The sequence below is a fragment of the Syngnathus acus genome, chromosome 24 (assembly GCF_901709675.1).
Source record: "Syngnathus acus chromosome 24, fSynAcu1.2, whole genome shotgun sequence".
Classification (NCBI taxonomy): domain Eukaryota; kingdom Metazoa; phylum Chordata; class Actinopteri; order Syngnathiformes; family Syngnathidae; genus Syngnathus; species Syngnathus acus.
Genome location: NC_051108.1, coordinates 3488723 through 3501886, shown reverse-complemented (window position 1 = coordinate 3501886; position 13164 = coordinate 3488723). Strand labels below are relative to the sequence as shown.

The window sequence follows — 13164 nt, the reverse complement described above, 5'->3', positions numbered from 1 at the left end:
AATTATAACTATTCATGTGATTTACATTCAGCCTAATTTGTTTTTAAAGTGCATTTACAGAATTTCAATGAGTTGTTTTTCCCTCTTTTCAGTTTATTTTGATTTGCGTATGATTCAAATCAGCAGGGAAATTACCTCCAGAGATTAAATGTTCTTCACACACACATAACAACAAACATCCTTTTACTTAGTGTATTGCATACTTTTGAGTGTGTGTTGGAGGGGGGTGTATATTGTCTGAATCTTGATATTTCTTTGTTGATGTTTGTTTTCTCTTGTGGGTTGCTACTACCATCAAAGCTGCTTTGCTTCGTATACTGGATATTTCTGTGTTGTACAATTTTAAAGGACTATTTGCACAAACACTATGCACTATAACAATACACCCAGGCATAGATTCTTTATCCTCTGAGATATGTAATACTTATGATATTGCAGTATTGAGAAGTTGAGACCATCTCCATGTGCAGAATGTCGGCCGTGCTGTTCACACGAGGCTAATAAAATTGATGTAATTTAATACAACTAAAAAAAATGAAACTTTTTTTTTAGTTCTATTAAATTACATCAATACATATAGAACGCCCACATTTAAACAATAAAGGCTGCAAAACATGAAAAATAATCAATTACACATTTCGACTAACTGGGCAAGAATCTCCGAATAAAGAGCTTTCTTTCTTTTTTTTTTTTTTTTTTTTTTTTTTTTTTTTTTTTTAGAACATATTGGGAACAAGCTGATCTAATGAGCAAAACCCCGCAAGCTATGAAGACGAGTTCTTCTGTACCTTCCTGTCGAAGTCAAATAGCAACAAAGACAACAAAGAAAAAGGTAAGCAAACGTGTGCTCATTATTATGTCGAGAACAAAATGAACCAATGCTAAACATACTTCCAGTTGGTTTTTTTTTGTAATCATCAAATATTTACTTCATCATTTGGTTAAAAAAATGGCAATGAAATGTTAACATGGCTATAACATGGGGAGTAATAACATCACAATATGAAAGTTGAAATAATATAAAAGTACGTAACTTTTAAAACCTAATAAATGACACTTCTATGAAAGACTCATAAAATCTGAATTTAATCGCATTTTAAAAATCACTCTTCAATATTATCACTGAGTAACATTATGACTATTTGTGACAAATTAATTGTCCTTAAATTACTTAAAAGGAATTTCTGACTAATCCTTCCTGCCATATCTGTGTAGCAGCATGAAATCTAACAATAGCAGCAAACTTGTAGCATACGACACCCACGGCACATCTTTCCTTCACATATCACTGTCTTTATTGATAGATCACTTTCCCACTTGAAGCGTTCCGATATTGAGTGAATGTGACAAACCAGTGTAGGCATCTCTGTGACTGATTTTTTTTTTGTATTTTAATGCCACGTATAGTGCGTGTGACCTCATTTTTAACATACTAACAAGTAAACACCATCTACAAAGGTGGGATGGAAATGCCGCTGTTTAATCTTTTTTTTTTCTCTTTAAATTAATTCAACAGTTAAGTTGACATAAATCACTCAGCATGAAAGCAAACATGAGCGCTAGCAAAACAAGCTTTTGTAGCTCCTCACATCATTTCGAAGAAAGTTTTTAGATTTAATGTCGGCATTAGAAACTATGAGTTAAATCTGTTTACTTTGAATTCTCTAATTTATATTCACTGTGTGCGTGTCCGTGTTTGCATACACATTGAGGCCCGAGTAAATAATAGAACACATAGCAACTTGTATTTATTGAACACCAGCATTTTTTTTTTTTTTTTTTTAAATGTAGGGGTTTAACATATATATAGTCCAAATCCTACAAGAAAAGTTATTTAAATATTTATATATATCTTTACAAATGTTCATGAGCAAGTCGTAGAGCTTGTGTCGGCTAAAGCTGCCGTTTTCCGAGAGTGTACAAAGGTAGACATGGACATGCACAGGAAATAGTGATTGCTGAGTCACTGTAACAAAATGGCTGACTTGGACCCATCCCGCACTTTACAACCACCCCCCACATATAAATAACAACTCATAAAAAAATGTTTCCACTCACACGTCATAGCCTATAGCTCATGTTGGGACATTCAATGTGTACTCAAAAGAATTTAGCAAGTAATCTTACTAAATTCTCATCAGAACATGCTTTTGCTTCATACCAGACTCTTGTGTAAAAATATTCTTTGCTATACCACAGATGATGAAATTCATAATGAAGCCAAAGGTTTGTGGAGTGGGGATGTTGCAAAACAATTTGTTGCGTTAACAACTGATTTTGTCTTCAGAAACTTGCCAATCAAAGATGGTTATCGTTGTAGGTCAGAGGTCACCAACATGGTGGGCAAGGACCACATGAGCTGCCCAAGGGCCTCTTTTAAAAGGAGCTCACTTGTGATTGTGATTTCATTGGAATGTTTTCGAATGAAGCATTTCAAAATGTAAACAGTTGCAGAAATTGATAGAAATAAAATGTTGCATATTCTGTAAACAAATTATTGAACCGCATCTTCACATAGATAAAATCTGTTAATCTGTTATTTCAGTAGTGTGTAGCCCTTCGCAATAATTAGTACCCCAAAAGTATTTCTCATGTTCATAAAGGTTGGTGACCCCATTTTGGATAAACCAGAGGAAAGTCAAGTCTTGTGGTTTTATTTTGATTCTGCACATTGAAATGACCTCTAACCCCTTTTATGTGAGTGGATGTATGTATTGTGCAATGGCACACTGATGTTAGAATGTCCATGTGTACATCATGAGTCCATAAATCAATCAATAAATAAAATAAATAAATATACACACACACGCACACACACAGCTTCAAGGCACGGGGGACCAGGCGGGTGGGACTACTCAGTCTTTTCAGTTTTCCCGTCTTTGCTCTGCGGCTCGGTCGCTTTGCGGAGCTGCGACTTTTCCGAGCCGCTGTTAATCTGTTGATCGGTCGGTCCGCTTGTTTTGCCGCTTGAGTTTTTGTCCAGGTAGTTGAGCATCTCGCTCAGGACTGTTTGGAAAGTGCTGAGAGCGGCGCAAACAGCTGGCGTACCAAAACCGTGGGTGATTAAACTGTTGGGGAGAAGAAGATGGAGAAAGTGTAAAGACCTCGGTAATAGTGTTGGAAAAATTCCCCCATTTAAGTTGTGGTAGGAGATCAGATGAGTTTCTTCAAGCAGCTGCATGCTGTGCTAACATTTGAGTCCAGTCCCTTGCTAGCATTCATTACTTGGAGATTGTTAAACCTTTTTCTAAAGGGTGACATCACACATGACCTTTCTGCTAAGAGCCCCCCTAATGTACCAAATTGCAGAGTTGCCACATTTGTAAATGGCAAATGGCCCAATGGAGACCAAACAGGCACATTAGTTGATTTTAATTTGAATTCTGCACCAATGGTGATGACAAATCTTTTTTTCATTAGTGTTTGTTACCTGAAGTGTGTAAGGTGTCTCTGGATGTCCAGGTCTAAAATTGGTGTCGGTCTGGAGGATCCCAAAGGAGAACGATCTTGACTTAACAAGTCCTGGAACTCCTTACAGATTTGCCTGACGGAAATAAAAGAAATGAGTCAAGGAATCGGCATGCTAATGTTTTTTTTGTAGAAATATATTTTCGTGCTCAGTGCAAGTCTAGCGCAAATCACGGTTTATTTTGTGTACATGGGTGGAGTAGTGTGTGTCTTCTCACTTTGTAGCCAAAACCATTTTCTTCCGTGCGCTGGTTTCTTTTGACTCATTGTGCTGCCGGGCCAAATGTTCGCCCACCGCCTTGCTGGGAAATTCTGTCTCGCAGGTGTAGCCAAAGTCTCTTGCCAGGTGAAGCGCTTCTCCTGCATACACACATCAGAGTGATAAGAGGGATGTGGACCAAAAAAGGAAGGATAAAAGCTGAAAACATCAAAACTAACTCACCCTCCACCAGGGAGGTGAGCAGTGTGACATTGGCAGCTTTCCTCCGTCCTGCCGGCAGGTTGAGGCCGAGACGGTCTAATTTCTCCCGAAGACACCGGCCGCCGTTCTTTGACTTGGCTCTGTGGAAGAGTCAACAAATTTAGCATCACGTCTTCCATATTTTTAGAATATTCGGACTTTCGGTTTCTTGGGAATTGTTCCAAAATACAACTCGCTTTGGCTCCAATATTGACAATATACAGCGAACAAGATTTCATTTTATTATGACAACAGGATTATAGTAAATGAAAGGCTGAATAAATTATAATATGTCACCTTGAGGATAACCGTCATTTCTTTAATCAAGCACATTTGCATATTTAATGCGCTTTCACTTTGTAATTCCCATTGAGCTTCTTCTCTGTTGTTAGCGCATTTATCTTTCGTTAAATACACACTATTTTAGATCGATGTCATTTTTATTTTCTGTTCCATGTAGAAATGTGACAATATAGGTTTTCTTAGTTCTAATCTTATTAATTTATGTGGATCATCGGGTTTGAAGTCAAATTCATCAAACTGTACTAATTTCCAAACAAAGCTTTGCTTTATATAAAATGACACATGAGCAAAAATGATATCTCCTAATCTATTGTTCCTATGAAAAGTGTCTAAAATATTTGCCAATACTTTGTTTGACATTGCACAGAGCTGTATATTGTTTTTTTCCCCCGATGTTTTAGTTTAGTCACCTTATTTGACCATTTCACAAAGCCCGTCTCCTCTTTGCCCGTCTGTCTCTCCATCCCATCAATAATACAGCCGACCCTCTGGTTCCTCTAATCCTAGCATGGTTTGGCTCTGACTCACCAATAGTCTTTGTGAACGTTTCCCTACTAGCATATCCTCTCTTTTATCTGAGCTCTACAAAGACTCATGTAACGCTCTTCAATGTTCATTAAATAGATTAGCGTCTAAAAAGTGCTCTACAATCTCTCGCAATTACTATGGGCCCTCTAACTCAACATCATTGAAGTGTAGTGCTTCAGCAGAGTGTGTGTGTGTGTGTGTGGGGGGGGGTATACTGTATGTCCAGGAAATGTTTGATCAATTGACACTCATAATATTTATTATATGGTGGTGTGGAACTGCATTGCATCATTCTGACAGGTATTATCAGGATGGGCAAGTATGGAGACCAGATAGTCCTCCTCTGCAGTAGGTGGCGCTATACTGTGGTCATTTGACATATCTGTGGTTTTGGCTCACAATTTCTGTCGTGTTGAAAGACATTTTATACACCAAAAGTACAATGTATCGGTGAGTACTAAATATTTGCTATTGGTCTGGAAAAAAAAAAGCAGTTAAAAATATCCCTCTTATTTTTATTATCATTTTTTGGATCTTATTGGCTTCAATACAAGTGGTGTCTCGAGTCCCCCTACCAAAAAAAAAGTAATATAGCTGTCACATTGATGTGATTTTTGTACGAACCTGCGCAGTATTCCACCCAGTAGAGAGGCGTTGAGGCATTCTGGTGGTGACAGTCTTCTTTTCACCTCTGCGATGGTGACTTTGTACTTAGAGGTGGAGCTGAGGAGTGACAGTCGACCTGGTACCGAGCAGAATAGATCTGTCGGATTCACCACACAAGTTCCCCCTGCACGCAAATGCAAGACAATTTGTTAGAACAAAAATACCACAACAACTTTTTTTTTTTTGGGGTGGGTAACTGTGACAGAAAGTAGAACATTTTTTAAAGTGTCAAAAAGAATGCATTACAAGAAATTAAATCAAATGTGTTTATTTGCTATGATCACATTAAGTTTATATTTGTAAATTGGCTAATTGGTAATTATATTTAATGTGAGTAATGATAGATTACTTTAAGTACAATATTGCTAAAGTCAGTGAGCCAAAACAAAGTTAATGACAAATGTAATTCAGTGAACTAAGTACTTCATGAATTATTTAAATTTACTCCTAGGTCAAAAAAGCATGCAATTCAAGATTCAAAAAAGATAAACCTATGCGGTTATATTAACTTTGTAGCTTGTGGAAAATCATTAAAATTGGAGAAAATCAGACATTAATTATTTTGTTAAGTGGGCTGTCAACCCAGATATAGCTTAGATATTTTTTTTGGGGGGGTGGGGGGCATTTTACAAATCATTGGTGCATTAGTATTATTAAACGGATCATGTTTTTATTTATTTATTTACTTGAAAAATAAGAATTGCTGACACCAACAGAAAATAAATACTGTCCATTTCCAAGATGCATAGAGTTTAAAAAGCCATTTCTCATAATTAAAATGTCATTTCCATGTGCACTTGAGCGTCAAACTAATATTTGTAGGTCGGAGCTGTCTGCTTTAATGCAAACAAACCCAGTATTTTATCACCCCGCCACCAAGTTGACTAAGTTGTGCTTGTAAAAGTGTTAATAAATCATTCTAGCGAAGGCTCTTACGCATTAATAACTGCATCTGAGTAAGTCTCCCTGCTCTCCTCCTAGAAAATATTGACTACTCTAGCTGAGGAGGCCTATTATTAATCAACTTTCACTTAAACTAACGTGCCAAGCAGCGGAAACGCAAGGTTGCTGTCTGATGTACTCTCGGCTATATTCTATTATTCATCTGCCTCATTATCAAATCTAACAGTGGGGTGTGTCGCTTTGTTATCAGGCCATGATGTGATGGAATCGGAAGAAAAGATTCCATTTAGGCCAAGCGGAACAGGGCTGCAGGCGAAGATGCCCGCGCCAGTCTTTTTTCGGGGCGGCCAACGTGGACATATTTGGCCACCAACTAAGGCTTTCTAACCTACATTTCAGCCCTCAAAATGTATTATTCACCATCCACACAAATGCACCAGCCTGTGTTACTTTCCTTGCCACAGAAAGTCCGCTGAAAATAGGCGACTTGTAAAAACACAGCGACGATTGCATTTCAGCACCTGGACAGCGACATAGTGGACACGGCTACCTGGATCATACTGCGCATGTCCGTTTCCAATATGTGACCTGTCTGTCAGATTCACGCGCTCTGACAGGGGCGCGCGCCTCTGAAAGCCTCGGGTTCACATCGTATTAATTCCCCTAAAAATGTTTTGATACAAAGTAGTTTGTATTTTATGTTGCCAAGGGCAATCGAAACGAGCTATTGCTGCTCGTGCAGCGAGTGGAGCGTGCGGGCCCAGAGGCGATAACGGTATTTAAGCAACGGAGAGTAGCCTCGGGCTGCGGCGCGAGCGGCGGGCGGGATCACACGCGGAATCAAGCGTCTGTTTTAAAACCAGTTTGCCGAAAATTAAAGAAAAAGAACACGGGCCAAATGTCATTCTTCTCATAGTTTAACAACAATGTTTACAGCTTCTTACAAGCCCGCCGCGTGACTTGCTTGACAGCGCGTAACGGGAGCGAGTAAAAGTGGTGATGTCACGCTCGGAACCGGAAGTGGGCCTCGCAGGGTGATTAAAAGCGCAGACGACTCTTAAGTATAGCGAGCGCCTTTCTTTACTGATTTTCTTCTGGCGTGCGGGGCGGAGGGGGGCGGGGGCATTATGTGAATATTCATGCCCGCAAAGCCGCAGTCAGAAAGAACAACATTAATATGATCTCGGCTGAATCCGGAGCCCCGATCCTCATTAGCATATCAAAGCGTGCGCCCGAGGCGAGAGAAGCTATCGATACAGGAGTGCGAGCTAAAGCAAAGATTATTGGTTGTGATGGTTGCGGCGGCTGAGCTCAGGGCCAAATACTGCGCACCATTAACCGAATGTGATAGCGGAGGGATTCCCGCGTCAATCCGACAGAAAAGCCCCAACACCTAAGAAGTCCTGATGAAAAATTAAACGGGAGACACGCCGCTTTCCTCTCCGTATGGAAAAGCACAACGGTCTGACTATAAACACGCACAAGTACAAACGCGCGTGCGCTTTAAAAACAGCGTTGTTTTGCAAAGCTAAATGCGCGCAAATAACTCCGGACGTTCCCAAAAATACAGACAAAATAGCCTAGACTTTTATGTGACAAATGCAGTTAAATTAAAAAAAAAAAAAAAACATCTAAATAAATCGATATGTATAACAACCCACAAAAAAACATCATGACCGAATTTGTTTAGTTTGGTCTGCAAAAAAAACATCATTTTCAGGTGATCAAAATTAATCAATCACGTTTTACTGTGGCGTCAAAATATAGAATAGCATGCAATCACACAACCACTAAAACATTTAAAAATCAACAAATTTAATTTTGTCCATAGGAAAAACAATTTACTGTCCTTGAAAAGGTAAACATTTGGTAATGTCTCATTCGGTAGGCCTATTATAAAATAATTATACTGGTGCACCAAATGCTGTGATGGTTTTGTATTGTAATTTGATTTGCTTTACCTCGTGATAATCCCTACAATGAATTCCATTTTTAATCTTGAATTGAATCACCAATTCTATATCTGATAACATTCGCGTGTGTGTATGCAAGACCCACGTATGCACACCTTAATTAATTCCGCGTAATAAATAAATATATGATCAATCAATTGGCATGAAATATAGGGGATCATCTCAATGTGTCGGGCATGAAGTGACTAAAGTGATTTCAGACCGGAAATAGGAAGCAGCATGTTACAAGTGATGTGCGTAACATGCTGACAGCACACGAGTGGGGTGTGTTCCGGCGCGTTTGTCTGGCTGCTCTCTTGTCTTGTCTTGTCTTGTCGTGTCTGAACGTGAGTATTCACGGCCTGGGGTATACAACAATACAACACAACACAACAGAGAAGTGGAAGTGGGTCTTACCTCTCCGGATGACGCCCCCTTGGCCGTTGAGCACGAGCCCACACTGCGCTTCCACGGAGCCCTGTGGAGACGCGCACTCATTAACACGGATGGGATGCTCAAAATCACTTTGCGCATATTATTTGATTGCTACAGGTGAACTGTCTATGTACAGTTTACCAACAACATACAATGTCATAAAAAAATAAACGGATCTTTTTTTAATGATTGCTATTATTGTACTATAACATACTGTTTGTCGCTGGAGTATATTTTAAAATATTTGGGGCAAGCGGATTTATTTGGGACAGTGAAATTCAGTAAAAAAAAAAAAAAACCTCCACATGCACGTGACTTTTATCGCAATGAAACGAATATAAAACATGACATTGAATGAGAGCTTTTAATGACTAATTTCGATTATTTTAGATATGAAGCACATGCCTGGTAAATATTGAGGCTTTTTTCAACTTTATAAAGGTTAACAAGGATAGGGAAGGTCATACCAGTTTTTAGATAAAAAGAAATTACATAATTTGACTATCTGCAGGTCATCCTTGTAGATCTATGTGCATTTGCGAGCTCCGCCATTTTGGTCCAGATCAGCACTATCAACAGTGTCATCAAGAAAAAAGAACACGCTCTTTTTATTCAGCAACACTTAATCCCTCGTGCGAGCCTCAAGGCCCGCGCCCACGCAGAAAACTCCCCGATTATAATAAAGTGGGGGAAAGCGAGTGTGTTGTAGTTCGCCTTTGGTGGAGGGGGGCGGGGGGGAGTATTGTAGGCTATACATAAAACCAGCTCCTGCTCTGTTTCTTTTTATTCCATTGCGAAGCTAAAGTGATTATAAAATCAATATACAAAACGCAGAGGTCTTGCATGAATTAGCTTAGTGACGGGGGAAAGGTGTGGCAGCTGCTTTTGTTCGGCATGAAAATCGCTTTAAGGCGCTCAAAAGATGACAGTGGGCTCCACGGAACTATACAGGCGCATCTGTTCCGTTCACGCCTTGTGCGAGCTCAGGTTCACGGACCCTTTGGTTCTTTCTTTTACCCGATAAAGGACCTAAACTGCGCTGGTTTTATACCCTCAGTCAATATGAGCTTTATTTCCCCGTAAAAACGAAAAAAAAAAAAAAAAAAAAAAGACGGTGTAATTTAAGCAGAAATAAAATCAATTAAATAAATGTATAACAAAAACATATACTCCTGTAAATTATTTTCAAATGCTGCTGTGACGTGGACGAATATATATTGAGGTCAATTTCAGATTCATGAGTTCAATAAATACCTGCATACAATTCCATGTCACATTTTAATCATAATCAAATGACGGCTTACTTTTATTCATTTTTTTTCAATTAAATTCAATTTTTTGGGGCGAATACACTTAACGCAGCCGAAATAATTTGGCGACGTGTTTAACTAGAAGCTTGTTTAAATCAGCTCAGATGTCGCTGCATAAGTGACAAAGTTGATTGACGTTAAGTCTGTAATTGGATAAACTACGGTGCTTTATGGTGCTCGAGCAGGGTATTGTGTCGTCAACCCCGATCCCTTAATCCGCCCTTGACCGCAGAATAGAGAAACTAGCCGCTTTTCTTCGCCTCAACAGCTAGCCGGACACACGCACGCACATGCACGCACACGCAGTTTTCATCTCCACTACTTTACATCCAAAAGAATTATGTAAAATCTAGGTCACGTGTGCATGTGGAAAAATAAAGGGCGGATTTGACGAGGATTGTATAGACTGCCAGTCAATTAACCTTTCAAAAATAAGACGCCTGGCTTTCCGAGGCGCAGTCCCGTGCAGACTTGACATTTACTTGTTGTAGGGTCACGTTCGTTTCGGTTTCCCCTCCTGACTTGCTGGCAAGCAAATGATCTCGAGAGGATATGCAGCATTATTCCCTTTTTCTTTATAAACCTCACTAGCTTTCCAAAGACGCATGAAAGGCCGGTCGGCAGACTGGCAGACATCTGGCGCCCTCCTTCCCACTCATATTTTGGAATTATGGTTGTAGTGGAGGTGGGGTGCTGATAATAGTAGGCCAGTGGGGCACGGGTGCTGTGGGGAGGGGGGGGGGGGGTGACCACACTGGACTGTACTATAGTTAACCCATGTATTCCAATTATAATTGACTGGCTGTATTTTGATTACCCAACTATAGACTATTTAAGAGTTAATTATATATTGTACTGTTAGACTCTAACCTATCTTGTATATACTACATGTATAGGCCTACTTTACAACTATTTGCCTTCACAATACCACAACACACTATACTAGACGAGACTAGACTGGACGACTAGACTAAACTAGACCACAATAAAGACAATTGAATTGCACAATACTATATATGTCGGACTGAAGTATGCATTGGATCACACTTGACTGTTTTTGATTGGACAAGACCAAATTAAATGCCTCGATTAAGGAAAAACTTTGCATGACGGTTAGTTTAGTGGTTTGCAGTAAATGTGATTTTGGTTGGTGCAAAAATTGGAAGTCACAGGTACCTGCAGGTCGTCTGCAGTGGCAGGGAGGCCCAGGCCGGCAGCAGGTAGCAATCTCTGGTCCGGATGGTGCATCCCGACGCCGTAGGCCTGGGAGCCGTGTGACGTCATGAGCGACAGGTCGTGTCGCCGGTAAGCGTCGAGGCAGCCCAGTTCCCGCCGTTGCTGCTCGTCTAGACACGACGACTTGAGTGCCGAGCGTGCGCTGTGCAGGTTGATGAAGTCTGCGGGCTCTCCGTGGTGGATCTGCTGGTAGTACTGACCCGAGTGGAGCGAGTTGAGCCCGTAGGCCTCTGGGGCCACGGCCGGGTGAGAGTGCTGGAACTCATAGTGGAAGGACTGGTGGTGCAGGGGAGTGTACTGGTGGTTGGCTGAGAAATAAGGAGAGGCGAACTCCGTGCCCGCCGGCGCCGGGTAGGTGAGCGGGGAGGAGGAGGAGTAGGCGACCGAGGAGTTGGCCACGGACTCCAGGCAACCGAGCTGCATGAGCCGGTAGCTGTTTGATCCGTCGTGACGTATCTGCGGGATAAGAAAGACGAGCGGGCTGTGGGAACCGTGTCATTTAGCATCAGCGAGCTGTCTCCTCACACTGGCTTGCAAAAAACCCCCCAACATTCCGAAAAAACACAGCTTACACTCTCGAAGCGAGTCCCCCCTCGCTTTTAACCACCTGAAGGAGATGTCACCTGCACGCCCGGGAGGCAAACCAACGCTCCGTCGCAACAGGAGCCATCATCTGCTTTTTTCTTATACTCTCTTTTTCCGCAAGTTTGTAAAAAAAACTCAAATAAAAAATGATATATTAGTATATCATGCTGCTCCCAGTTCCTCACAATGGAGAAACATCTACCATCATCCACATACTGATAAAATAGATTTTCTTGGGGCACTCCTGCATTATTTTTTTTAAACTGTTTACATTTGTAAAATTTAAAGATCTAAATATATTTACCCCCAAAAAATCCGCTTTACGCATACTCTTTAAGTTGAATCCATTTCGAAGTAAATAACGTACCTCTGCGTCGTGGACAAGTCCCGGGAAGGTCGCTGACATTGTGTGCTTCTCCAAAGTAACCCGTTGCTTTCCCCCCCCGCTCCTCTCCAACAATGGCAAAAAAAAAAAAAGGCGTTAAAGTCCCCAAAATGTGCGATAAATGGAAAAGTCTCCCCTCGCGTGCTGTGTGTGGGTAGTAAGGGCAGGGAAAAGCTGGTGCAAGGCGGCGAGCGTCTCCCCTCTGCACGGACGGGGCTGGCTCACGGATTTTGTACTTGCAGGGTATTTCTCGGCTGATGTCGTAGGTCCCTTGGTGATATAGAAGTTTTGAAAATTAAGCATCAGCACTGAGGAATGGGAGGACAATAGACGGAGTGGGGCATCCCGGGAGACCAGGAATAAATATTGTATCTTCGCCTTGATAAGGAAGCACGTGCTGCTTTCAACAATTTCCTCCGTTTTTTTTGCGGACATTTCCATTTTTGACCCGTTTGTGCTTGGTGCTCTGCTCGCTTTCACCGTCTTGTTGCTTTCCGCCCCATATCAACAGCCTAATTCTTTTTTTTAATTTTAATTTTTATTTTGACAAACGGATTTTCGACCCCCCCTCCCAAAAAAAAATGTAAGTTTACTTTCGAGCATTATATCGAATATTTGCGTATTTGTGTCGGAAATAAAAAAAATAATTTTGTTAAAAAAAAATGATACGCGGAGAGAGCTTGGATGGAATATTTTGATATGGGGATGTTTTTGCGCGTTTAAAAATATTTTTATTGTTTTCTTTTCATTTAAATGCGAATTTACAAACAAAAGGAGAGCATTTTACGCATGTTTCTTTTAAACATTCGATTTTTACGAGAACACAAATGATTTTGAAATGCACTTTCAACATATTTTCTTAGCTACGATTGAATGTTTCCATTTTCAACATTACTTTGACTGTTGAATTTGCATGGCATTTTTCTTCCCCGT

General features: G+C 40.5%; 1 protein-coding gene across 1 annotated transcript; it reads right to left on the bottom strand.

Annotated features, from left to right (window-relative positions):
• Positions 1-1726: 1726 nt before the first annotated feature.
• tfap2d (transcription factor AP-2 delta (activating enhancer binding protein 2 delta)) lies at positions 1727-12933 on the bottom strand. Its single transcript, XM_037245091.1, has 8 exons — positions 12214-12933; positions 11202-11717; positions 8698-8758; positions 5384-5549; positions 3911-4029; positions 3687-3828; positions 3431-3544; positions 1727-3068 (listed from the first exon to the last, which is right to left on the bottom strand). Exons 1-8 carry the CDS (start codon positions 12250-12252, stop codon positions 2852-2854), a joined length of 1374 nt encoding a protein of 457 aa, XP_037100986.1. The 5' UTR covers positions 12253-12933; the 3' UTR covers positions 1727-2851.
• Positions 12934-13164: the final 231 nt, after the last annotated feature.

Excerpts from the sequence above, each read along its gene's own strand:
- tfap2d (XM_037245091.1), bottom strand. The coding sequence starts at position 12,252 with ATGTCAGCGACCTTCCCGGGACTTGTCCACGACGCAGAG. Across the intron at positions 4,030-5,383 it reads CTGGGTGGAATACTGCGCAG|AGCCAAGTCAAAGAACGGCG; the intron begins GTTCGTACAAAA and ends ACTCTTCCACAG. Across the intron at positions 3,069-3,430 it reads AGACACCTTACACACTTCAG|TTTAATCACCCACGGTTTTG; the intron begins GTAACAAACACT and ends TCTCCCCAACAG.